Below are 27,276 nucleotides of genomic sequence, written 5' to 3' on the forward strand. Positions count from 1 at the left end.
TCACTAGTTAATGAGATCATTAGCACGATAGTAGCGCAAAATTTGTACCATAGGATTCAGTGGGAAAATAACAAATTAGTCCTCATATTTTGCAACTATCGCGAATCACTATTGCCGCTAATTGAGCTCCCAATCTTGGTAGAAGGACGGATAGTGTAATTACACTCATTACAGCCTATCTAGTAGCTCCTCCTATCAAAAAGAAAATTTAGGGCCTTTTTGCAAATATTTCACCTTATTTAAACCTTACCTCCAAATTTATTAAATTTTAGGCAAATTACAATTTACCTCTTCATCATTTGGCTCAAAAATATTAATAATGATTTATTAATAAGTAACAAAATAAGCAGATTATATTTATACCTATATATTAGATTATATTAGTTTGAAATACAAGATAGCAAGTTGAAATCTTACATCTATGATTAGCTCATAAGTGATACTTTAATCATATCCAAGTAATATCCTAAAAATTTTGATGGGGGTTCTACTTGAGTTGGCAGATCTCACCTTGGAGGTCAATTACTCTCATTAAAATTTTCAATTAATTTTTCTTTAAGAAAAAGAACATAATTTTTAATTCATTAATTGCAGTAACCAAATTTGGGATGCCAAGTGCAGCTTGACAGGAATTAGTTGCAACGCTCAATTTGCCACCAGTTGAAACAACTCCATTTGATTTGACTTTTACCATGAAAACAATATGTTAGGAAAATTTCTCATCTACCACTTATAAATCGATGCTATCTTAGATTGGAGAGGAAAAAGAAAAGTTGTTGGATGTTTTCTTTGTTTTTTAACTTAAAGAAAACCATGGAGAGTGTTTTAATGACCCAAACAATCAATTCCCTGGCACCAAGGGATCCCCCAATCAAAGAACTTACAAGAAATATTAATTTCAACCAGTTTTTCCTTTTGAGAAAACTATAAATAACACCTTTGATTGGTAGATAGATATCATTTAATATTACGATGATATAACTTAATTATAGAACCAAATTAAGGCTTCAAAATAGCTTACAGACAAACTAAGATGTTACGATCCGACCACATGGATTAAGTTGAGTCGAGTTAAGTTAGTTATTTAAGTTTATCTTAATATTTTAAACTCAAATAAATTAGATAATCTACATGTGGATTCGATCCGCTATGAATTTTTACTCTGAATAGGAGTGGACATATGTTAGATAATTATTATGGAATAAATATGAGTTTAGGAAAATATTTCTTATCGTCTTTATCTTTTACCTTAGCCGTTAGATTTGCCTTTAACTTGAGTAGATCATAGCTGTAGAAGCATCCCAACCTTCCCACCTTCCTCCACTAACAGCCATCTTACTTTATAACCATCCACCACCACCATCTTCCGACGATTGCCACAACGTCGGCTAATTACTATTATGCCCTACTTCGATATTGCTCAACTATTTTAACCATAACTTTTCATTAGAATCTCTAATTAACTTCGTATCAAAGCCATTATATCCAAGATTTTTGAGATTACTACCCCCTCAAAATCTTAGGATCATCCTACAGACGAATTATTTCAGATCTAGTTCATAATACAAGACATTAGTGTTTCTAACAGAGTAAAAGCAAATCAAACAAAATCAACGAATTCAAAACTGATATTATTTAATCTCAAATGTTATATTAAAATAGTGAGATAAAAGTAATTTAGGAAATGTAAAGATATAAGTTATAGTTAGATGAAAATTTCTAATTTTCATTCCATTTCACTAGGTGATTGTTAAATTAAACCTCACTTAAGGTTGAAAAGATAGAGCTTTATTTATAAAATAATTAAAACATAAAGTGTTATTTGTAACATTTTTTATTTTTTTAGAATTTTTACATAATTGCTACTGTATTTTTTAAAATATCATAATTAAATGGGCTTTTAAAAATATCATTCTGTTAGTTAGATCTAACTAATCATACTTTAGATTCAAGAAGAATTAGTTTACCCTTGCATAAATTATTTAAAATAGGTGCCAGTATTTTTCCAAGTATTATAGTATTAAGACAAATATATATTTTTTATACGAGACAAATTAGAGGGGATAAATATATTACATTCTAAATTTAAAAAGAAAGAGGATATTTTAGCTATTCACATATGTTTGTTAACTCTAATAATACTTTACTAGCAATATTATGTTAAAAACTAATCCTAATTGAGGGATTCTAATTTTGGTGAAATTCCAATATTTTTTAAAAAATATAACGATAATTATGATATTTAAAAAAAGATTCCAGTGGCAATTATATAAAATACTCTCTTTTTTTTACACTTACATAGGGATATGGAGAGGTAATCAAGGGTCCAGAATTTGAAGCTATGATTAGGGATAGAAGGTTGAGAAAGTTGACTTTGGGAAGTCTTAAACTCAATAAACTTATCTAAGCTTCAATATATCTTAGATTCACATACACAAATAGAAAAGAAAGAGAGAGAGGGAGAGTAATGCTCATCATACTTCAGAAGAAGGATTATAGTTTAACACTAGAAACATAATAGAAGCACAACTGTAGATTTAAGCATTCTCCATCTTCTTTTATGCATGGCAATATAAAGGATGTGGACTTTAATACAAACCATAAGGTTTAGTATTATATCAATTTGCAAGCTTGCGTAGTATGACTTAGTATAGATATATAATTTAGTATAAATAAATTGAAACCTGCTGATCCTCTACTAATTCTTTGAAGTGTTAAAGACTATCAAAACCGCAGCAGTGATGAGTATAATATCATCATACAACCTTTTGACTTATTCGAGTTGATTCTAGCTTAGTTTTCTATCAAATTTGTTGAGCTATAAGGTTGTGGTTATGAACAATCTAACAATCTAATTGTGGTCCAGTAAATCAATTGTTCCCTGAGTTGGAGAGCACTACATAGAGTGGCCGTAAGTTATCATATGGCCTTTTCAATCAATAGATTCACAAACGAAAATCTTGAATATAGAACAGCTTTAGGTCTCCATAATTATATAGACTACCAAAAAGTCTAAAGTGTTCATATTGCTTTTAATTTAATCTCTTATTATTTTTTTAATCTAAAAAACTAGTAAAATAGTTTTTAAAGAGTTTGAAATTGATCATGCGACAGACACATTATATTGTTTTAACTGAAAAATCTAACAGAAAAGCTGAAGTAGTATTGATAACCAAACAATTCTTTCAACAATTTCGTGATCCAAATTGTGAAATCTCTAGTAAAATGAACGTTTGCATATAAACTGAGTGACTCTTAACAGGCTAAGGAGGTATATACTCTTAAACTTAATTTCTCTGAAGACCCAAATATGAGTTCATTTTTTTTTATCAAGTCACCATCTCGCATTTAATTTAAGGCTACTCACGCGGCTTGACTTGATCAATGTCCTACTTTCTACCGTCCAGAAAAGAAAGAGAAGAAGCTGAGACTCGAGCAGATCAATTTTGATTCAATCATCCTAACTTGAAGCCAATATTTCTGTACCAAATTGACTGAAACCAAAGTATTTAGTCTTCTATTTAGTTGATCAACCTGCCGGCCTGTACTGTTGCCGTCAAAGCTTGTATCCCAATGGTTGAGACATCCAATTTCATGTTGAGATATGACTCTCCTCTTAGTGTCCATATATTATTTCATGTAAACATTTGGCTCACATGATTTATTCTTGCTTAGTCTCTTCTAGTCATATCAATTTGGAGTTAACAAAATAAGGCCAAGGTGTAACAACTCAAGGCAATTAAGCTAGGTGGTAGACGTTTCACAGAACATCAATATAGGAAATCTTATTGAATATATTGCCCTTACCTTTTGACTTTCCTTCTTGGCTCTAGTTTTAGAGTAGAAGCAATGACAAGTCCTAACAAACTTTTATCTTTCTTAAAAGCATATAATTGGACACGACTTGGTAGATGAGATAAGAATGATCATTAGTTGATCGAGAAAGATGAACGAATAATTATCCTAGACCATTATTTTTCATTTTGCCCTCATGTTCCAAAGCAGACACCTTGTAACTCAGTATGATGAACTTTATTTTTTGAGAAGGATTTCTCAACAGGATAACATTTCTACAATCTTAGGGATCGCCACACTAATCTGCTATTCACATCAAACATACAATAGTGAGGGTGTGTGTTAGATGTATAAAGTATTGTTTACAGGTCTGTCATAACCTTCGTTTGTTTAGAAGAAGTATAGTTTTCCCTTCTCTATAGTTAAACCACTATAGTATGGATCACCTATTTAACAACTGAAGATGAATTCCAGTGTTAAATTGGCATTATGAAATAATATCATTCAGCAATATTTCTCTACAACTAGGCTTAGGAGTCATGGTCAGCTCACTAGTATCATGACTTGTGTGGAAATGGAGGTTGTGTATGTTCAACAGAATATTTCGCCATAAACATGGAGGTTGTAGAATAGAGGAATAGCCATACGTTCAAATCAAAGAAACTGGGAGCTCGGAACACTAAGTTAAACAGAGGATACAAGGAAGCAATTCATACAAGCAGGAAGCTTCCAAATAATTTGCCAATAACAGCATTTTACAGAATTAAGGAACCAGTCTTACTTTTATTTTTATTCAATCCAAATTCCTGGTAGACAAACGGGATTTAGTCTTTTTACAGATTCCCATAATTAGTAGACTAGTTGACCGATCAAGAAATAACTCAAAATTTTAAGTCGGCACTGGTGTTTCAAATGACTAATGGCATCAAGTGAAGAGAAAAGAAGAAAACCTGAACTAATTGCCTTCATGCATTCTTTTGCATTTTAAAATGCAGCAGAAGCACTGCGATCAACTTCCGTGGCAGATCTCGCTCGCTGTTCTCAAATCTAAGTAACAGAAGCATGGAAATATCCCTCAAGGGAAAACAATTTTCAACTCAGAAAGAGTTTATGTTTCTCAGGGTCATTTAATACCTCATAAAACTGTACCGTCCATTTGAACATGGATAACTGTGACTCAATGATGCCTGTTCCTTAACTAATAACCTCAACAACCTCAGCTTCTCCATCACTGTAATCAGCCCAACACTTTGCCTTTTCCGTTACTACTAATGTATCAGCAGCTTCTCCAGCTACCATAAGATCCTCTGAAGGGGTTTGCTGAGTGGTACTTTGCTCAGCTTCCACAGTGACTACTTTGCCTTCTATAGACTGCTCAGAGTCTACGTTTTGATTGTCATTCTCAACTTCCACAACATCTAAGTTACTGCTATTATTTCCTCCGGTACTGACTTCATTGTTTTCAGATACTTCAGAGGATACAGGCGTAGGTGATATCACCATACTATTTGGTGAAGGTGGAAAGCTATGCGGGGATAGTGGAGCACCATTTGGTGAAGATGGAAACTCACTAGACAACGGATAGCCATTAGGAATCCAAGGTTGACATGGTACGAACTCAGCAGCATTTGGATTCATCACCTTCTGACTAAAACTATTCCCGTCGGCAGGAAGGATTTCAGCATTCTGCACAACAGGCTTGTTACGAGGGCCCCTATTTCCTGATCGATTGTACCCGCCGGCAAGCCGTGGACCGTAAGGAACCCTTGCAGTGGCAGATTGATGAGGATGTTTACGAACAGGAATTGTCAACATTGGGGGTATATTTACTGGTGGGGGCAAGAGTCCGCTATGTTCTTTGAAGCCAGGAATCGCGACTGAACCAAAAGCTGGAATAGTGGAAGGACTGAATGGAGCTGCAGCTGCAGAAAGTCTGCTGCTTGATTCTTTAGCTGTTTCAGTTCCATCCTTTTTGCATTCCATCAGGGGAGACTTTTCAATTTTGCCTCCGCTGGACAGCTGTTCAGGCATCTCATTTCTTACATCTTTTTCATCTTCAGTAGAAGCAGAAGCATCAATTTTGGGTTCAAGTGAAGATGAAAGATCTCTGCAATCTGTCGCTGCACAGCTTCCAACTTCCGGGGACTCTGATGATTCTTCTGAGAGTGGAGTAACTGCCTTGCAGTTCACTGTGGAAGTCTCTATCTCTTTTGAAATTCTTCCATGATCTTCTAATAGTTTGTCTGATGATTCTGATCCTTCCAAACTCAGGGACTGGGAATCCACGTCTTCACATTCCGGAGATGTTTCTAGCACTTTCTTCTTTGTTATTTCTACATCTTTTTTCTCATGAGCATGATCATTAGTCTCCTTGGAACAAGATGTAAGAATATCTGCCTCACTTGCCTCCTGGGCCTTTTTCTGTCCTTCATGATCCACAAAAACCTGCTCACCTGAAATTTGCTCCACTGATGCTGGTTCTTTGGTGATATCAGTCTCCTTCTCGTCGGAATCCTTTTCTTTCATCAGTTGATCTTCTATTGCCTTAACAATAGTTCCTGGTGCAGCCAATGCCACTTCTTTGTATGACAATGATTTTCTTGTCGACTGCACATTAATTGGAATTGTAGATGAGACTGACTTGGCAGCTAAAGCTGTAACTGAAGGGCTGGCTGGTGCTGACTTGGAAGTAGTAGTAGATTTTTCAGTGCTGTTTGAGGAAACTGCATTGGCATTCTGTTTGGGACCGAAAGTTGAACTCTTCACCAACTTCTTCGCAATAGGGCTAATAGCATCAGCATGAACCGTCTCATTAGGTGAAACTCTTGGGGAAGGGAAGCTGGCCGGTGGCCTTCCTTTATATCGCCCATTATCAGAAGTACTCAAAGAATTAGTATTTATCTTTGCTAGGCTTGGCCTCCTTACACTTGCACCAGACTTGCGGCCTCCCTGGTATCGTCCCTTTGGGACAGCTTCTTGCCATCCCTCATCAGATGTGTCTTCCTCTGTGAAATCATCTTGCGGATTTAAAGATACATGAGTTACAGTGACATCAGGTTTCTCATCTTTAGATTCCACAGGCTGAGCAGTGGTGCTGTTCTCTTTATCATTAGAATTTTCAGTCCTTGCATAATCTTGATTTGGCACTACATCTCTGTGATCTTCATCATCGCCTGTTTCCCACTTGTTTTGGCCAACACTGCCTTTAATCTGTGACATAAGACATAGAGAAGTAGCAAATTCTTTTTCAGATGGATAAAAAAGCATTGTAGGGCGTAACTAAACCCTATAAGAGAAAACCAATACCTTAGCACGGGCCTGTTTCTTTTGAATTTCTCTTGCTTTGATCTCTGCGTCTGGGTTAATATAATCAAGAAGATCTGATACACTGAAGAAAGAGACAAATGATTGGTAGAAAAGTAGATGTGTTTGATGCAATGAATTATGTGAGCATCTATAAGGATGCAGGAATGTAAGCCACAAAATACTTTCAATACCATGCAACATTATATAAAGCAGCTTAATATCTCTTGATATATAAACTACAATAGAATGACAGCTGTCCTACCATTCTTGGTATCTTATGCATCTTCATTCATTTTAAAGTAGAGTTTCTTAATGAAAATTATTACAGAATAATGATAGCACGCATCTGTTATCTATATATGTTTACCTGAGATGACCTTTGCTGGCAATTGAAGCATCAGGCTTTGGAGTACCATTTCGTGCGGCTTCCTGCTGCTCAACTGCCTTAGACTCGAAATACTCGAGCCATGCAGCAGCATCCTACATGAGTTTCAAAGGTTTATAGTAAGTAGTTATAATAACAGGAGAAGCACTGAAAGTCATCAAGTAGTGTGATAGATAAATTTTTACCTGCGTGCGAAGATCTTCTAAACCAAGCTTTGCTTGAAGTATGCGAAGTGTGGTTTGCTCATGTTGGACACTAAGAGAGTACGCTTCCATTAAAGACAGGGCTATGGCAATAGCATGATAACTGGCTGCAGTCTGCGGATAAAAGATAAACTAAATTAATGCTCATGGAAACAGCATGCAGTCAATGGAGGGTATCCTTATTCCATTAGTAGTAAATTAATATATATATATATATATATATATATATATATATATATATATATATATATATATATATATATAGAGAGAGAGAGAGAGAGAGAGAGAGAGAGAGAGAGAGAGAGAGAGAGAACCTGTATGTGATCAGCACCAAGAAGTCTTTGGTTGCATTTCAGAGCTTCGTGCAGGTACCGAAGTGCAACATGAACATTTCCTAACCCTTCTTCCATCATTGCCACATTGATGTAAGTTGCAGCAGTGTTAGGATGTGAAGGGCCACATGTCAAGTGCAAAAGATACAAAGCACGATTGACATACCTGAGGCAATGCAATAAATAGATTATGATTGCAGACAAGGAAAAGGAATGACAACTGACACAATAATAGTAATAATAAAAGTGTCTAAAAGAGAGGTAAGAATTCATCTTCTTATTCCTGGTTGTTTCAAGATATGAAAGGTCCAGTTCTTCCAAACAAGGCATCATGCCATCAATTGTTAGCACAAAGGAAAATATTAGCACAAAGGAAAAATGCTTCTCTCTTTCATTATTAGCACAAAGGAAAATATTGCTTCAATTGTTCCACCAATTATGTAATTGCCCAGAATTCCAATGGACAGCCATATTTTTTTTCAGTGATATATATATATATATATATATATATATATATATATATATATATATATATATATATATATATATTACAATATAGTATAATATAATATAATACATCTATGATGGAAAGAGAGGGAAGTAGGAAAAGACATGGTTGTTTTGGTTCCTGAAAAACATGTCATCCCGTGATTGTCCACAAGTGTACCTTCCACTATATTCAACATTTCAGCGGGAACACGATGTTTACAAAACTCAATGAGAAGAAATATAATTCCTGAATAGGAAATATGAAGCTTCAGTCATAGCATTACCTTGAACATTTTTAGCACAGTATGTTATTTCAAATCATATATCTACTAGTTGGGAAATGAATAAACCAGAACCAGATGCTAAGTCAAGGATATGAAATAGTTATTACAATTAAAGGAGTATACAATTCTAATCCTAATGAAACCATACTGTTGACCACATTTTGAGAATAAAAAGTCATGGGATATCCACTCTTTGAAGATTTCATACAGTGCCAACTTTCCGTAAGTCAGGTATTCCAAACATATGTGAAGCACAAGTTTTAGGCTTTATTATCTAGACTCTAGGCCCGTGAACTCTTCACTAGCAATAACCAAGTAACTGAGCAAGCTAACCTTACATTCTAAATATTTACTAGTACCCTGTTCCACCATCAATTTGTTACGAGACCTAAGATGAGGATCACTGTAGAATGATCAAGCCACAAGAAGCATTTCAGGAACACCTAAAGTCTCATTTTCCAAAGAACTTGGAAGAAGAATACTCACTTTGGCTTCACAAGTTTGTGGAGTTTACCATCAAGGTCTAAGATGATATTGGTGTAAAATCAGGCAAAACATGCACATATATATGTGCACCAAAAGCGTCAAGAAAGGACATAATGTTTATATCAGCATTTTTATAACATTAAAAGAATTTAAATTGTTGGTTCATGAAAGAATAACTTACTTCAGTGCTAATTCTGTATGTTGAAGGCGATAATAGAAAACAGCAAGATCACCATAACTTTTCATCGTATCTGGGTGATCAAGGCCAAGTTCTCTCTCATTAATATCCAGAGCCTTCTGTTGATAGATGGTTGCCTGCTTGTCACACGAAGCAATTAACATTCTGAATATCAGCTTTTGATGTATTTATGTTGTAAAAATGAAAAACACATCGTGGAGAAATCATCATTTTTTAAAAAAAAGATGTGCAGCTTTGCTCTGTTCTACAGTTCTAACTTAATAATATCTATTTCCAGAGAAATTGTCAAGCATATTACTATGTTGCATACCTACCAGCTTAATACTGTAACTACCCTAGTTGATAGTTAATCCAAGATAGAAGAAAAAAATATTCCCAGGAATTTACCTGGTTGAAATCTCCAGTATGGTAGAGAACTACAGCTAAAAGGCTATATGCTCCAGCTGTCATTCTGTGGTATGGACCACATACTGCCACAAGTTTTGCAAGTGCCTTCAAAGTCAAATTTGAATGTTCTTAGGGTTTCATAATGACCAAAACCAACTTTTTTATTTAAAAAAAAAAAAACTAAGCATAATGAGAGAAATCCAATAATGCTTTCATACCTTTGTACCATAGTTAACGGCATCCTCCAGTTTGCCTTTGTCCAAGGAAGTCTTTGAAGATTCCAATAGTGTGCGCCCATCTGCAGATGAGCACGCAACGTGCTGTAGAAAAGAACACAACAGTTTGCATCATATTAAATTTTGAGTCAAATTTAATTCTCAGGGGCAAAACATGTTCTTACTTTGTAAACAGGAACCATACTGATAATATCTGATTTCCTGAAAGGATGTGAGTTATCCATATCATAGTCTCTAGGAACTAGCTCAAGTCCAACCTGCATTGCAGAAGTTCTAATGTAATTTGTGGGTCCAGAAACATAAAATATTTTGGGCGTCTAAAGTATGTGTTGAAGTGAAAAAGAAAATGACTGGAGCTTAGCACCTTGTGGCAAAGTCCACGTAGAATAGCATACTTCCTCAAATCAAGGGATTCTTCGTTCCATCTCCAACCAAATCTCTTATCTAGGAAGATCTCCAACCATTTCTTCTTGAGATTATTATCATAATTTAGATTGATATCGTCATTTTCTGCTGGCAATGATCCCAGCAAAATATTTAAGCATGAGGCTATTGGCCCTGCCATGTCATTCTTATTTTCAATGGCTGCAATAACAGCCTGCAATATATGCTTAAAAGCTCGAACTACCATCTCGTGTATGCAAAGGGACTGTACGTGTGGGAGCTTGTCTGCAAGTTCAACCTGGTAAAAAGAAAATAACAGGAACAAAGGAGACTGCTTAATAAGTAGCATATCAAGGTATAGCAATAAAAGTTTCAACAGTCTTTAATGTCATAAAACTATAAAAGTACACAATTATTGACCTTTGCTTTTCTAACCAGAAATATGCTGGAAAAAGTGGATTATTTACCACGCGTCCTAATGAAGACATCCGCAGGCCCCTGGTGTGCATAAAATCTGTCAATGTCCTTCCATCAACAGGAGAAAGTTCAAGAGAACCAAAATCTGCTACCTGATAATATAACATCAGAATGTCTTGTGACTTTTGTCTAATGGAGCCTATCATAATGATTTAATAAAAGAAGAACCAGATAGGAAAATGAAGACAATCTTACCAACTTAGGTAGGGCGGTATCCTCGTAGTATTTATGTGCCATCTTTATCAACTCATCAGGTGTCTGCCAAAATCAAAGAAAACACCGAGTTGAACAGTTATATTAACAACCTCCGACCATCAGGTCAAGAAGTAAAAGAAAAACAGTATTCAACTCGCTTGCTCAAGTCTAAGATTCATAAGAAATAGTAAGATAAATGAAATCAGCTAAACAATAGTGCTGCTGACTCAAAAAGTATTGAAACAAATAACTGGGAGAAACGGCTTATATCTGAATCTTAATTTTTACTTGACCGACCTAACCTAGATCCAAATTCAAGAAGACAATCATGGTGAATGATGCAGGTGCCTGTAGGTACATGTAAGGGGCAGGGAAAACCTTAACATGAAGGCCAGTGTCAGATTCCTTCAGGCGAAGGAAGGCTGCTTCAGGGAGCAATTTCTGCAACACCATTTCTTTATCCTCCTTTACATTGGTGCCATCTGCCAATTGCGTCTTGCTTGTATTAACGGCATCAAGTGCAGAATTTTCTCTGGCAAGATCAGTCTTATCACTCTTCTCATCTATCTTCTTCTTAATCTCCTTAAGCTGACCAAACTGTTTACCTAGGCCCTTGACAGTAGGTTCAACTTTAGTATCTTCAGTTTTATTAGGCTCAATCTTCCCTGAAGCTTGATTCTGCAAATGCTGCACCCAGCATGCACCAAGTTCCCATCTGATTGACATACTCTGTTTTGTATCCTCAGCTTGCAACTTCAATAGACTATCTCCTAGTATTTTTCTTACGGAGGACGTAGTAGATTGCAAATCTTCAATTTCTGTATTTTGTGGCCTCTGGATCCCACTGGAAGACTGAGTAGACGATTTATGCAGAAGAGTTCTCAAGCTGCAGATAAGAAGTAAAATTCCATTACATATTGCCTTTTCTTCTTGGGAATCATATTTCCGTGGTAGTTATAGTTTAAAAAGAAACCAAAATTGCATGCTTGTAATGCATTCATCCAAGACTAACTGCAACATCTACATACAACTAATACCATCAAACATTTTCCCAACTACCAGGGATCATCTCGCGAATCACTGCCAATAAAGGCTATCTCGAGCATTAAAAAAATGCAGATAAACCATTGAGAATATTCATCACATGGCTTAAATTCTCGCAGAACATACCTATTAACATTTAACGCATTGCTACCTCCCTCAGGCTGATCTTCAATTTCAATGTCCTGATGGTTTGGAGGACTGCCCAACAAACCAGCATCTACCGGAACTTGGACAACAGCTGTACATCCACAATGTCTAACAACTACTACAGCAAGAGTAGCAATGTCCTGCAAAGTTACAATGCCACTTCAGCATTTGACAAATAAGCCCTTCTATTATTTATTATTAAAAGTGAGATTCTCAATATATGATGCTTACATGTACTGTTGCGCTTTCATCAGCCGTGATACCTTTGAGTAAATTCCTTCGAGCAAGCTCATCTGTAGATAGCCCTAGTGTCTGACTTCCATCCAATTTGATGTCCAACTTAGTACTTGCATCGGATTTGTCTCTTGTAACTGTAATTCTTAAATCTCCAAATTGTTCCTTGCGCAAAATTGCATCAGACAAACCATTTGACATGTCATCTAAGATACTATGACTGCCAACAAGCTGTTGAATAACATCAACAGCTTTGAGGACAGCGACATCGACAAATAGGCAGTGAAGAAGGAATGCCTTCCTATCTCGGACTTGTCTCTCCTCAGCTGTTTTGCATGGCATAGCAGCCAAAATTGCAAATTCTTTTGCCCATGGTCTGTGATCGTTCTTTCCATCTCTTCCCTGACCACCACCATTGCCACCCCAAGATTCATCCTCAGTGGGAAGTAGGGGAAAAACTGATGGCAAGTCAGCAACAATTGGGGGAACCACCCATGTGTTTGCCCGAAATCCATAAGGAAGATTCCCAAACTGAAACAAGGTGAATGAAAGTAATCATGAAGATGATGAGAATGGTAACAGAGAATCATAGATCTATTTCTCAGAATTAATTCTTAGATGGCGTTTTTCCCAGTGTACACATAAAGTTCGTTAGGAGACTAACACTATTACCGGGGAGATCACTTACTCTATAAAAGGTTTACAATGTTAGGCACAACAATTACAAACATAAAGTAGAAAAAGGCACACCTTATTGTGTTCAATAAAAGCTTTCATGAGGGACTTGTATGCCTGCAGATTAAGTCAATTTCTCTATCAATGTCCACGAATTAAGAAAGAAATGAATGAAAGTGAGCTCTAAATTTCTACTCACGCCATCAAATGCCCGGCTAATTTGCTGCAATAGATCCACTAGGGAATGCATGAGAAGCGTCCTCCTTCCTGCCGGATAAAATCCACTTCGACATGCCACAACAGTCACCGGCTTTCCATTGCAAACTCTCACCTGCTCATCAAATTCCCACCTTCATTTAATCAAAGTTATACATAAAAATCCAACTTTGACAAAGATCAAATAAAACTCACATCAATCTGGAAGAAATCATCCTCTCTTTTGTCCTCGACGAACGGCCGAGACGACCTCCTTATATCTGCAAACCATAACAAAAACCCAAATCAAAAGTCCTCCGTTTACCCAAGAAATCGTTCTAGAAAACTGAAAAAAAAAGAAGTCAATGGTGGTAGGAAACTAACAATTTAGAGGTGGCGAGAGGTGAGAAAAGGAGAAGAAGTCGTAGAACTGTCCGAGCTTGGGCGGAGGGTACATCGGCTCATCTTTGTGATTCGCGCCGACGGATGCCGTGGTGGAGTTTGTCGGGGACCCGGGCTTTGCGGTCCCTGTATTCTTGGAATTTGGAGTGGGATCGGGTGCTTCACCACAGGGGGAGTCGATGGAAGGAGGAAGAGAACCGGACTGCGAGTCGCCCTTCCCTCCTCCGGCCGGAGAAGGCGGCACCGCAGGTGAATTACCTCCGGCATTCTTCGCCGGAGAAGAGCCGAAGGAAGTAGTGCAAGCGACGATGTCGAGGAGGCGGCGGATGTGAGCGACAGCGAGCTCTTCGGTGTATTCATCTGCGAGGGAGAAGAGACGTCGCGATAAGAATTAAGGGTTGTTTTGCATATCGCCACCTGCTTACTCGGATAATTCCACCTAACTATCACAAATCTAGACTCAGATATATATATATATATATATATATATATATTTTTTTTTTTTTTTCTTCTTAATTTAAAAAATATATATATAAATTAAAAAAATGTAATATAGTAATACTTCGTTGTTCTCTTTATTTCTCGAGCGTTAGTACGGTAAAAAAACTCCGTTTTGTCCTAACAAAGTCAATTATGATGGGAATATATATATATATATACAAATGATGGATGTCACATGAGTCATGATTGGTTCCCTCATTTAAATGAATGGTTAGGATCGAAGTATGACAAATGACACCCTATCTTTAAGACGTGAACTGTGGACTGGACGTGTGCATGTGTGGGTATCTTGGGGAACAACGAAGAACCAAACCAACGGTGTATGATGTAGTTTGTTACCTTCAACGATGGTGAGATGGCACGGCTTTAAAGAGATGATCTCCACCGTATCCTTCAGCTTACTTCCTCGTACCTGGGTTCAAGTTCATCACGGGTGAACACGAATCACAGCCGTCTATTAGGGGGATCTGACGACTAAACTAGCTATTACCTCGTGGGACAGGGAGTAGTTGGTGATGTGGCATGTGTCCACGTGTACGGCTAGAAGCTTGCGGATGTCGAGAATCCGGTCCGTTGATATCCCCTACACGGGTTAACACGATACGTTTATCGTACGCCGAGCAATGCATTGGCGCTAAGGTACGCGCTACGCGTAGCTTTAGGATTAACGATAGAATTACCTTGAGCGTGAGGTGGGTGTAGTCGGGGGTCTCAACGGTAACGTCGACAACGGTCGGCAAAACTGCAGTTTAATTTCCGCAAACCACATTCGTTCAGAAGAGATAAGATATAATAAGAGAGAGGAAGGCAGAGATTAGGGATTGGAATCGAAGGGGAGGAGAGGAAATTATTTAACCAGACAACACCTTTCTCTTCCTTCTTCTTCTTCTCGCCCTTGGCCTTGTGAGGCTTGGCTTTCCCTGCCTTGGGAGCCATCAAGCATCAAGCTTTTGGAGAGTCTTCGCTCTTCTCTCTCTTGGGCAGAGCTAAACCTACGGGATTGCTGCAATCTTTGTGCCGAAAGGGGTGGAGTAGGTGAAGGGAAGGTATAAGGTACGGAGGAGATGAGGACAGAAATTAAGGACAGAGGAGGGGATAAGGTTTTATGGCTCTACTTCTTCTCACTGGCTTAAGCCGTGAAGAGATAGAAAGAGGAGGAGCCAAGAGTGAGGGGGAGAGAGAGAGAGAGAGAGAGAGAGACAGAGTGCGTGTGTGTGTATAAGTTTTTTTGTTTACAGGGAGAAGAAGGGGGGTTGAGAGGGAGAGAAGGGGATTAGGGGCCTCTCATTTTATGGCCAGAGACCATCCCCTCATCTCACCAAAATCTCTCCCTTTCAATCCATCCCTTCCAGCTCCTCCCTCTCGTGCCCTCCACTCTATCCATATCCCATCTTTTGTTTGTTTCTTGGGAGCCCTCTCCTCTGAGAGACTTCGGATAAATTTTCCACCCGGTAAATTTAAGTATGTTTAAAAGTTCTGTAGATGACTGCCATGATTTGAGCGGCTTGGAATTCACACTTGTTACCGTCCTAAGTTCATACATACATTGGATGATAACTTGGTGACAAGATTTTGTTTGTATGAAAAATAAAATAGGTAATGGGTCTATTTTGTGCCTGCTCTGTAGTTTTTCCAAATTATATATATATTCAGATAAAAATACCTCAATCAATATCCATTTTCTGATAAGATTGTTCGAATACAAATATGGATGCCAATTTAAAAAACATGCCCACAAAATTTAACTACAAGCTGGAATGAATGAAAAGGTGTTAATTTTTCACTTACACTATAGCTGATAATTGGAGACGAGGAAATAAGTAATACAAATAAAATTTCGAAGAGGGATTTTAAAATTTAGCCTAAATTTTAGGGTTAAAATGTATTTTGTCCTATAAATATTCCATTTGCTATCCAAAGTTCTGTTATCCAATCCAAAATCCCCTTTTTGGTAAAGATAAGGGGATCGGATTACTACCCTTAAGAAGAGGAGAAGAGATATTCAGAACTTTATAAGGGTGCGTTTTGAAATTATCAGAAACTATAAGGGCGTTTATGATAATTTACTAGTCTTCTTTCCCCTCCTATGACCTCTAACCCCCTTTTCCCAGCCGGTTCTTCCTTGATCACATCGACCTCCACTTATTACATCGATGGGTTCTGCTCTCCTTTGGCCCAGAGAAGGCTTTGCCATTGATGATTTGGTAGAATTCTTTTTATTTCTCCTTCTATTATTAGGTTCTACTTTTCATAGTAAGAAGTTAGAGATGGCTTGTACTTCTAATATTTTGATGGAAATTACACCTAGAGAAGCTTTGTTTAGTCTTCAACTTGAAAAAGAAAAGAAAAGAGTAAATAGATGATCTCTAGAAAAAGAGTAACAGATCTCCCTGTATGTCATGAAATGATATTTCAATGTTATTCTTCATAGGTTTGAGTGCAGCATTGTATGAAGCCTCTAGACATTCAATGGCAATGCATACTTCTTAGTCAAATTTGTTCTTTCGATTGGATCATTTCATTTTTTTAGTTTATCAGTAACTGAAAGGCTGCATAATATACACTGTAAAGTAAAATGGGTTCCCTGTAACGAAACTTATCGTATTGTAATTTTTTTGCATTTGTTGTGTTCCTATTTCCTACTCACCAACTGACAGGTGGGGCTTTCCCTGCCTGACCCAGTCAATCAGCGGTAGCATTAGCTTCTTTCTGAGAAGAGGAGATTTTGAGATTCCAAAAATTAGAATCAGTTTCTCTGTTAACATTGCAAGAAACAAGAGTTATGAGTGTGGAAAGAAAAGTTTTGAATTACTTGTTATCAGGTGGTAGATTTACAATTGTGTAAAAGAAATTATGGAATGCTTGTTACTTATTCTCCGGTGTTACCGATGCTGAAAACCATTGTTCATGATCAGTCAATGCCAATATGTACATCTATATCCGAGTTGGATTTATGGCAAGTGGGAATGACAATATGTAAGTCTATTCTCTGATCTATCTCATCATTTGGAAACCAACATACATATAAGTATAATATCTATAAATGTGAGGGAAGCATCTTAAAACTCTGTTATTGACTCATTTCCTTTAATTGTAACTATCATATATTACTTATAATTGAAAGGTTTGAAAATCAGCGATTCGCGTAATATAGTCTGAACATATTTGTACCATATGACTTAATGTTTAAGCAAAATAATCGCTATGGAAACTGCAGGACGCTGAAACTCACGAACTTGATTGTAGTGAGAACAGCAGTTCAAAATTTGAGCAGTTAAGCATGCTCTTGATTTGGCAACGTGTGCAACTATCTAGTCTAAGTAGTCTCGGACTTCTGTTTTACTTGTTCATATCTAAGAAAATTGATAACTTCTTACAAGTTCTATGTGCATATTACTCAACAAAATATTGTAATGGATGTATAGCATTGAGTAGGATGTTACAGTTGCATGATTATTTTTCTTTTTCTATCAAGAATGTACCATTATCTATTAAATGTACTCATTGATATCTTTACTGAATAATATAACGTCCAATTAATGTTCATATATGCAACTCTTACATGCTCATGTGCAGGACATTCTCTGGACAACCTTGACATCATATTATCCAGGAATATTTGTTGAACTAAGATACTTTCTGTGGTCATTTCTAAACAAAAGGAAGGTACCTGATGTTTCTGCGACTCAATGAATCCGTCTAGTTATATGCAGCTCTATTTTCTTTCCTTATTTATGAATGCCTTGGGTGTTTCAGACCTATGATGTTTGAAGTTATTGTTCGGTTTCTTGTAGTGAAGTTCATGAATGCTTTAATTCTTTTTTAGATATTCAATTATTCTCTTCTTCTGCCACTTATATTTCAAGTTGTCTAGATAGATTTAACTTTTGTAGAGTAATAATTCATTTTTATAATTTGCATAGTACATTGCTGATGCTATTGTTGTGAAACAATTTCCTCTGTGCTACAGAAATAGGGTTTCGGTACAACAACCAAATATTGGAAACCTAATGTTCGTTACTTCATTCAATACAAATTGCAGATCAGATCCAAATCAAGAAACACACATGCGGATTAAAATAAAGAAACATGGAGAATCTACTAATAGAAATTACATAAAACTTATAATCTCATCTTAATGTTTCCTTCACATCAACAAGGCTAATGCACTGCCACATATTGCCTCTGGCATCATACTCAAACACCAAAATTTCTGTTACCAGTCACTAGTCCTAAATCTTCGAATCGCAATACTTATACACTATTCACAGAAGGGATTGATTGTTTTAAATCTATTTCTCTTTCAATTTGCATTTTAAATATAATCACAAGTCTCCACTGCAAACCCTATCCTAGATCCTGCTGTATCATATATGACCCTCAAATTTTTCTGCTGATAATTTCCGAGAATTCCAACTTCATATTCGTAGGAAAGGCTAGCTAGAGCCAAACATACCTGAGAAGCATCATTCTTAACAAAGTAAAGAACTCCACTAGCGTCCACCTCCACCGTCACATTACCTTCAAGTTCCAACTTAATTGTAGGAATTTTCACTTCCATGTAGCCAGCCAAGTTAAAACAAGTATCTAAGATAGAAAATCCAGGTGCAATAGGATAACCAGAGAATTGCTTCAAAAACTCAGATTTTACTGCATTGTAGACTGAAGGAACTAGCCTAGTAATTACTGTCCCTGAATCAATAAGAACCTTACCAGTGGAAAATCCTGAAGCTTGAACCTTTACACCACCAATGCTCATGCCAGTAAGTTTGAGAAAATAAAAAGGACCCTCCAGTGGATCTGAAATCATTTTAGTGTACACGACCGGAGTTAGATTTCTATAGATAGAGGAATCAGCACCAAGGACTAGAGAGCCAGATGAATCATATTCCTTCATTGGCAAACAATAGGAAAAGACACCTCCAAATTGAGTTATAGTTTGAGATACCAAAGAGATTTGAGACCTCCCTAGCCCCATTAAACCAGAAGTTCCTCCAAATAGGCCTTGGTTGTTTCTGCCGCAGCCAAATAGAAAACTTTCTATTATGTTGCCAGCTAGATTCATACTGTCCTGAGCTAGAACTCCACGGGAGTAGGATCCATCACCGTAGCTGAGGTCATAGTTGCAACTTGGCTGATCGATATCACAAAAGTCTGAACCGCCAGTTGATAATTGTAAGGAGTCACAAACTGATGAGTTGCATGCTATCGTCTTGTAAGATGATGAGATGGATGGATCAAAGATGGGGTCTTGTTGGCTATAGCATGCCGTGCATGGTTTGCATTGAACCCAGGTGAGGTCACTTCCTGTGTCGACAATCATTGTCATTTTCTCATTGCCGAGTTCAACGGTCACAACGTAGTTCATAGTTTGGAGCTCTACACCTGATATCAGAGGTATTTGCGCTTGGGATGACCATTCCTGTGTCCTGCCAGATCTAGAATTCTCAATCTGGGATTGGAAGGACGAGACCCGTGCATTGTCAGAAACTAAAAGGTTCCAAGTTCTGTATTCTTGGTTCCTCTTTGGCCCCAAACAGTAACTATGGTGCCTCAGTTCTAGTATTGCTGTACTCTTTTCTCTTCCTATAGATAAAGATCACAACAATCAGAACAGAGAAACAACGAACCAGATAATTTTAGTATTCTGGCATTACTTGTATAGTAGGGACTGAGAAAAGTAAGTTATGATGTGTTCAAATTATAGCAGTCAAATATACAGACTGCTCCATTTAGGTGAATCAGAATTGTAGTTCCAAATAGACATTATGTCATGAAATTACATCACATAGTTGCTGATCTGTACTTTGTAGTAATAATTCTTGCATCACTTGCACAAAGAAATATCAGGTATGGATTTTGTTGCTTTGTAGCGCATAAACTAGCCTGGGAAGAAAACATATTCTAAACAAATGGATTTAAGAAGATGCAGTTAATTTTCACTGTTTAACTTGTAACAATCTCCCAGTTTTCCTTTAAGAAGCAGGAGGAAGAAGACGCTTAGATGCACTAAATGTTTGGATCTTTCTATTCTGGAACATGGGGAATGGCCCATCACGAGGAAGAACATAAACATTGAGGACTAGTATGAAACCCAATGAACTTAAATACCCAGTACTTTTTTTTGGTAGACTTACTTGACCTCTGTGGGAGACATTTCTGAACAGGCTTGTTCTCTTTCCCCTGCAGCCTCTGCAAGGAGACAACCCTTTCCTCTTCAAGGCAATGGATGGCATCTCCAGCACTAAACAGAGGAACAACAACAAACCAAAGTAGAAGTACTATTGAAGGGAGATGGCTTGTTACCTCTACCATTGCAGAGATTACAAAGGATGGAGTGCAACAGAGGCTTCGTTGGATATGAGTGAGAGAAGGGTGTATTGGCCTGGTAGCAGAAAGAGAGAGGAGAAGGAGGAGGAGGAGGAGGAGGCTAGGGTTACGATTGATAGGATAGATTCTTTGTTTGGTGGACTTTGGCAAAGGAACAAAGGAGAAGAAGCTGGCTCTGAGAAATTATTGGAGTTTCACATGCATGTCCTCCCACAGGCATTGGTCAGCTCAGACTCATCAGCTATTCTTCCACTGTTCCTGGTTGGCCACATTCTTCCACTTGTATAAATTTCATGTGAGATGTTAACACAAAACTAACTAGGAGCAATCAGGAGAGAAGTTTGAGCAAAGTTTTTGTAAGCCAGATAACCTATCCTCGTGTCCAGAGCTGCATTACTTGTAATAATTTAATCCCATTGTGGTCCTTGTTCTCTAGTACTACTGCTGCATTGTTGTTTGTTTAAACATAGTTTGTTAGTACTAGAATGATAAGACTACTCCAGCCAAGGAGGGGTTCTTGGAATGACAGAGACACTTCCTAAGAGCAAATACACTATGGTTATTAACTGCATTATTACATTGTTTATTAGAGAAGTATTAAAGCTATAACAAAGCGAACTTATGCTTGGTTATTTGCATGTTTGGGTTGGGCTTGGGCCACCAGCTTTAACTCCTTGTTTATGCCGGTTTAAGATGATCTTATTTTAACTTACAATGTATAAGAAGATTCCTATTCTTTCCTTTTTCTTGGATATATATTAAGGATAAGGCTCACTAATATACTCTAGTGATTGAGTTTTTATCTTCGTAAGGTAATGTTATAAGTTTGATTCCTTTATCAATGTTGGGATTAATATTTAATAATATATATTTTTTTACTACGAATTTTTATTAAGAAATGGCATCGGAAGATGACACGTAGGAATCATAGTATTATCCATAATCTCCGTAAACGGCGTCTTCTTCCTCAATTTTCAAATAAAAAATTCCACGTAAGTTAGCTACTCGATGCACCAAATTCTTGTTATTTTATTCCCTTCTCCAAAACCGAAAGCTTGATCTCCAGTCTCCACGTCGCGGATTCCCTCTGATCGCCTCCTTGTACAGCTCGATTCTTCTTCCTTTACCTCCAGTTTCGATCTGCAGCTTTACAAGTTCGATATATTTGGGGTTAGGGTTGGGGTTTTGTTCGATTCTTCTTCAGAAGGCGGGAAGGAAGCAGGTGGATAGGTGTGTGTCGTCCGCTAGGGCTTTCCTGCTGGTGATCTGATGGTAAAAATGCTGAATCCGGCCGCGCCAGAGACGGTGGAGGTGAAAGTGGAGGTAGAGGATCCATTGGATGAGGAGCATGGCCCTTCCAATAAGAGATCGAAGCCAACTCCTCCTCAGCAAGTAAATCCTTCTAATCTTTCTCTCTCCAATCTTGGGATTTTCTCATCCTGATGAATGTTGAGATCTTTCTAGTTCTTGATCTTGGATCATGCCGCTCCTGTACTGTTAAAAAGGTTTTTCTTCTTAATCCGATATTAGATTTGGGTTCAGAATAACTAGTAGTCCTCTAAGGGTGAAAAGTTTCTCGATCTTGAGCGGAATAATAATTATTTTAGGTGAAATTGTCGTAGAGTTTGCACTTGATTATTATTTAGATTTTAATTTGTACTACTAGTGATTGGATTTGTGTTACTGTGCACTAGAAATGGAACTCAAAGTTTAGAGTTTGGTTATTTACAGGAAACGTATAATAATATACTCGATGAACCTAGCCCATTGGGTCTACGGCTCCGAAAAAGCCCGTCACTGCTGGATTTGATTCAGAAGAGTCTTTCTGAAACAAGTTCTTCAAATGCATCATGCATAACGAGCACCGGAATTTCTGAGTCTGGAAAGAAGAAAGAAATTATATCTACTGCTGTTTCTGGCTCTACTGACAGGTTGAAAGCTTCAAATTTTGCTGCAGATATATTGAGGATTGGGAATTGGGAGGTAAGGAATCCCTGTTTTGACTGAAATATGAGACCTTGATGATTTGTGTGAAGGATCGCCTTTGTTTCCTCTTTAGTTAAGGGTATGTGGCTCTCTTAAATGTCAATGTGCTCTTTATTTAGCAGATAAATGCACTAGTTTATCCATTGTAATCAAATGTACTATGTCAAGGTTGTTATTACCATTCATGTGGTAGTTTAATCATAGATATAACACTGTTAGTTATAACAGTGTGACCATTTATACATGTTGAATTGACTGGATTATCTAGAATCTTGTGCTTTGTCATTGACTAATGGTATAATGGAAGGCCAATCTCATGCTGTAGAATATTGGGGGTCTGGCAGGAAAACTTTTAACCTATAGTGTCTCTCTCAAGTTGTTTATAAAGGAAAGATTAACTGAATTCCTTTGGTGAACAGTGTGTATCAAGATATGAAGTTGATTTAGTTGCAAAATTCTATTTTGCAAAGCAAAAGCTTGTTTGGGAAATTCTTGCTGGTGGTCTGAAGAGGAAAATTGAAATCCAGTGGTCAGAAATTACAGCTCTCAAGGCAACCTTTCCTGAGAAGGGGCCTGGAACCTTGGATATAGTGGTAATATCATCAACGGCAGTACGTAATTTTGAGTTCCTCCTTTGTTTTGCTATTTAACCAGCACTCTGTTTATTTTGCTTAGTTGGCAAGGCCACCTCTTTTCTTCAGAGAGACTGATCCTCTGCCTAGGAAGCACACAATATGGCAGGCAAGTACAGATTTTACTGGTGGCCAAGCAAGCATACACAGGTAAGACCAAATGTTCTAGATACCACTAGAAGCTAACAAATTGTCAAATTCTATTTGCACGTGGAGTTGAAAGCACAATGAATAATATTTGGTACCTTTAATGAATATATTGAGATGGATGATGATAGTCTCCTACTCTGTTCTGTTGTTTTCTTTAACAACTTGGTGCATGCTGGTAAATGGTGGTAGAGATTCAGAGTATCTATGAATGAGAAGACAGTTCATCACTGGATATGCATGTTATTTTTCCATCGATTTTCTCTCTTCTTTTCCTTTTTCCCAATGTTTGTAGGAGCCAACCAATAGCTTATTTTTTATTTACTATCTATTCAACACCATTTATGATCCAATAATTTTTTTTAATAATATCCTTATCCTAAAATCTGCTATCTCCTCATCTTCATGAGATGCTAGAAATTCTGATTGTGCTGGTGCCATAGTGTGTCTACTCTTCTTTTCTCTTTTCACCTACATTTCTAAATTTTCCCAAACTTTTCTCGCAGGAGGCATTTTCTACAGGGTCCGCGTATCTTGCTACGCAAGAATTTTGAAAAGCTTGTTCAGTGTGATCCACATTTAAACTTTTTGAGCCAACAAGCGGATGTAGTATTAAAGTCCCCATATTTTGAACCTCGTGGCTCTGTTTCTGAGGAGGATCAACCTGAACCAACACAAGGCCATGATTTTAGTGACCAGAAAGATGATTATGTACCCTCCTTCTCAGGATTCAGTGATCTTACTTCATCATCTGCTGCTTCATCAATATCCACCAAGAGTAAAGTGAAGGGTTCTGTTGGAAGGACGCCGAAATTTGTCTCTGAAGCAACTTGTTCACCAAGATCAGGTAAATGACTGTTAGGTCTGCTTGATTCACAAATGTTTCATCACACACCATTTTTTGGCATTACTATCCTTTAGATCCAGTTTCCTAGTAACAAAGTCTGGATAAGAGGGTCAATTCCTACCTGTCCAGGTTGAGAATTTTCAGAAGTTCACTTCTTTGTTCTAGCTTTATATCTCCGGGGCATTAATCCATTGAGGTGCTGGAATTGCTTACCTCTAGTTTTTCGTCCTCTTATTCTCTAGGGTAGAATATATTACCCACATGCAATACCATTTGAGCGATAAAACTAAAAGTATGGAGGATACTGTAGATGATAAGTACAACTCTTATGCACAGGCATGAGCCTTCGCAGGAAGCATAAATTGCCAATGGGAATTAATAATAAAAAGTTAAAAGAACCATGCTGTTAACTTGACAATTTAAAGCAAAATAATGTATAGATCCAGAGAGGGTCCCAGTGATCCCAATGTATGAAGAGGCAATAAGTAAACAAAATTATCACCATGTCTAGAGGTTGTTTCTGTAATTCTGTGGAGTACAACGTAATAAATCTTACTGGCTTACTTCCATATAAGTGATGCCGTCTAAGTTCTAAACTGTCAGAAAACAATATTTGATCAAATCAAGAATTAGAAAATAAGATAGATAATATTGCAGTTAAGAAATAAGACACGAGTAGACACAGAGAGTTGAAGTAATATTGTAAATTGTAATATGTACCTTATTTTATGAATAACCAAATATGCAACAGAAATTGGTCCTCAAATGGAACAAAATATATTTGAGTAAGATAATGACAGTTCTTTAGACTTGGAGTATGCCACATACACTACAGGGGCAATTGGTACTTGGGAACTAGTTTTTAAGTTATCTTGTTGTCTAAGTGCCCAATCAAACTTCACCACTCATTAATCATTACCAGGGATAAGGGACACTACAATGAAAGAACACCTTTTTGCCGTCGATACGTATTCTCAATAAGGATCAGCTATCCAATCCTTATCCTGGGACCAGAATAACCCAGCCAATGGCATCTTAAGATTATAAGGAAGGATGGTATTTGCTTATGTAATACCAGCATATTTAGCAGCTAGGTATGGCCTTCCATTTTGCAAATTCTGATAATTTTTTGTATGAAATTTGTCATGTTAAAGTTTTTTTTTTATAAAAAAAATAATATCAGTCTGTAGTTGGCCATTAATGCATTACTGAACTTATATCAGTTTTAAGTTTCTTAGCTTTCACCTGCTGGCATACATAAAAGATAGTAATTGATTCACAACCTACCTTCTAAATTTTTTTGTTTGCTCCCTTATTATTGTTCGGTTTATTATATATCCAATGTCCTTCTCTTTCCATAATCAACCGTGAGTATGGGCACGGCTTATCTTGAAGGTTCGATTTGGTGTGCAATTTTGGATCTTTTTTAATATATTTTTTTGTTTTGTTCTCTTAGGTGGAGTTTGGTTGCCGGTTGTGAGGAAATCTAGTTTAGTTATTCTTATTATTTTACTCTTAAAAATAATATCTCTAATCTGATTTAGAAAAATAGGGTGTTTGATTGTAAACTAGAATAATAGTGTAATAATTATGTTTAGTGAGACAAATTTAAACTAAAAGTAAAAATAAGATGTCATTATTTTCTTTCTTTTGTGACTTCATGCAACTACCCTTGGTAGTGGGAATTACTTGTGATTTGGCATAAAATTCAAATTAAAGTATTCCTTATTCTAGTTTAAGGAGTGTAGATTGAGGATATTTCAGGTAATTGATCAAAATATTCTTTGGAGTTGATAGATGTAGTACACCGAAATAATATTATTAAAATTAATCTTCACCTCTAAAAATGTGTTCATTTTATGAGCTTTGTTTTACAATACATACTTTTATCTACACAATGCGAAAATAAAAAACAGTAATGCACGTCTATATAATCATAATACTTACTTTTACATAAGCAGTCTAGCTTAGTAGGTATGCAAATGCATATCTATACGCACACAATGCTTGCTTGTAAATATGTAATGCATATTTATAGGTAGACAATGACTATTATTTTAAGTATGAAATAATAGTTTTAATGTTTTATAATTACAAAATGACAGATTCTGTACTTTGGTCTTGTCAATGGTAAAATGTGAAATTCATTCTAAATGGGGAGAAAAACTAGTTTAGCCTACTATTCTCTTTTGATTGCTTGATGTTAATATTCTTGCCAGTAATCCCACTCTAATATTATTTTTTCTGCACCAGGTGTGGTTTCAATATCTGATACTCGAGCCATCGACAACAATGGTACCTGTGGAACAGAAGATATTAAGAACTGCAATAACTGGTGGGATCAGCTGAAAGTCCCTGGGCTTCGTGGATCCATGTCTGTGGATGATTTGGTAAACCACATAGGAAGTTGCATTTCTGAGCAGATGGCATCAGGCAGTCCATCTTTGCCTAGATTAAAAGCTTTGCCGACAAAAGAAATATTAGAAGATGTTGCCCAGTACCTTCTCAGTGATAACCAAGCCTCGTCTGCCTCTGATGAAAAATCCCTCATGGCAAGGGTCAATTCCCTCTGCTGTCTGATTCACAAGGACACTCCTGTGACCCAAGACCCACAAACAAAGAACAGTGACGATATGGCCGGAGATGCTGACTTGGAGAGCTCAGATGATGATCCTGACTTGCAACTAGATAAAAATTCTGGCCATGATGCGCAGCCACCTCCAGTATCTAGAACAGAATCTTTTGGAGATCTATTGATGCACCTTCCTCGTATTGCCTCGTTCCCTCAGTTCTTGTTCAATATATCTGAGGATTCTGAAAATGAGGCTAGATGATTTCCCACCCTATTGAAAGAAAAAAGGAAGTTAATGTAAAGATTATGTCAGAGCAATAATCAGATTTCTCTTTTTTGTACGTATGGATACATATGAATGTGGAAGCAGTTAGTTGGTTCTCATCATCTTCATCTTACACAAATT

At 37.0% G+C, this 27,276-nt stretch overlaps 3 protein-coding genes and 1 long non-coding RNA gene across 4 annotated transcripts; 2 read left to right on the plus strand and 2 right to left on the minus strand.

The window, feature by feature from the left end:
- Positions 1-4,548: 4,548 nt before the first annotated feature.
- On the minus strand, positions 4,549-15,639 carry LOC140779419 (protein REDUCED CHLOROPLAST COVERAGE 2). The gene is made up of 23 exons (XM_073124472.1): positions 15,223-15,639; positions 15,037-15,098; positions 14,847-14,939; positions 14,696-14,768; positions 13,838-14,215; positions 13,670-13,734; positions 13,458-13,589; positions 13,334-13,375; positions 12,581-13,114; positions 12,329-12,489; positions 11,537-12,044; positions 11,159-11,221; positions 10,954-11,055; positions 10,467-10,784; positions 10,267-10,359; positions 10,085-10,186; positions 9,867-9,971; positions 9,462-9,595; positions 8,004-8,187; positions 7,672-7,803; positions 7,469-7,581; positions 7,102-7,183; positions 4,549-7,005 (listed from the first exon to the last, which is right to left on the minus strand). Exons 1-23 carry the CDS (start codon positions 15,290-15,292, stop codon positions 4,990-4,992), a joined length of 5,562 nt encoding a protein of 1,853 aa, XP_072980573.1. The 5' UTR covers positions 15,293-15,639; the 3' UTR covers positions 4,549-4,989.
- Positions 15,640-16,462: 823 nt separating this feature from the next.
- LOC140778677 (aspartyl protease family protein At5g10770-like) lies at positions 16,463-20,671 on the minus strand. Its single transcript, XM_073123502.1, has 2 exons — positions 20,494-20,671; positions 16,463-19,942 (listed from the first exon to the last, which is right to left on the minus strand). Exons 1-2 carry the CDS (start codon positions 20,669-20,671, stop codon positions 18,672-18,674), a joined length of 1,449 nt encoding a protein of 482 aa, XP_072979603.1. The 3' UTR covers positions 16,463-18,671.
- LOC140778678 (uncharacterized) lies at positions 19,936-21,124 on the plus strand. Its single transcript, XR_012107222.1, has 2 exons — positions 19,936-20,441; positions 20,546-21,124. It is a non-coding gene; the product is annotated as an uncharacterized lncRNA (long non-coding RNA).
- A 582-nt stretch (positions 21,125-21,706) lies between these two features.
- LOC140779732 (uncharacterized) lies at positions 21,707-27,276 on the plus strand. The gene is made up of 6 exons (XM_073124971.1): positions 21,707-22,078; positions 22,418-22,669; positions 23,092-23,265; positions 23,348-23,454; positions 23,958-24,298; positions 26,552-27,276. Exons 1-6 carry the CDS (start codon positions 21,956-21,958, stop codon positions 27,130-27,132), a joined length of 1,578 nt encoding a protein of 525 aa, XP_072981072.1. The 5' UTR covers positions 21,707-21,955; the 3' UTR covers positions 27,133-27,276.

This window comes from Typha angustifolia, chromosome 15 (genome assembly GCF_048772165.1).
Source record: "Typha angustifolia cultivar Huaian chromosome 15, ASM4877216v1, whole genome shotgun sequence".
Classification (NCBI taxonomy): domain Eukaryota; kingdom Viridiplantae; phylum Streptophyta; class Magnoliopsida; order Poales; family Typhaceae; genus Typha; species Typha angustifolia.

Excerpts from the sequence above, each read along its gene's own strand:
- LOC140779732 (XM_073124971.1), top strand. The coding sequence starts at position 21,956 with ATGGTAAAAATGCTGAATCCGGCCGCGCCAGAGACGGTGGAGGTGAAA. Across the intron at positions 22,079-22,417 it reads AGCCAACTCCTCCTCAGCAA|GAAACGTATAATAATATACT; the intron begins GTAAATCCTTCT and ends GGTTATTTACAG. Across the intron at positions 23,266-23,347 it reads CTGGAACCTTGGATATAGTG|TTGGCAAGGCCACCTCTTTT; the intron begins GTAATATCATCA and ends TATTTTGCTTAG.
- LOC140778677 (XM_073123502.1), bottom strand. The coding sequence starts at position 20,671 with ATGGTAGAGGTAACAAGCCATCTCCCTTCAATAGTACTTCTACTTTGG. Across the intron at positions 19,943-20,493 it reads ATGTCTCCCACAGAGGTCAA|GAAGAGAAAAGAGTACAGCA; the intron begins GTAAGTCTACCA and ends CTTTATCTATAG.
- LOC140779419 (XM_073124472.1), bottom strand. The coding sequence starts at position 15,292 with ATGGCTCCCAAGGCAGGGAAAGCCAAGCCTCACAAGGCCAAGGGCGAG. Across the intron at positions 12,490-12,580 it reads ATGAAAGCGCAACAGTACAT|GACATTGCTACTCTTGCTGT; the intron begins GTAAGCATCATA and ends GTAACTTTGCAG. Across the intron at positions 9,596-9,866 it reads ATACTGGAGATTTCAACCAG|GCAACCATCTATCAACAGAA; the intron begins GTAAATTCCTGG and ends TGTGACAAGCAG.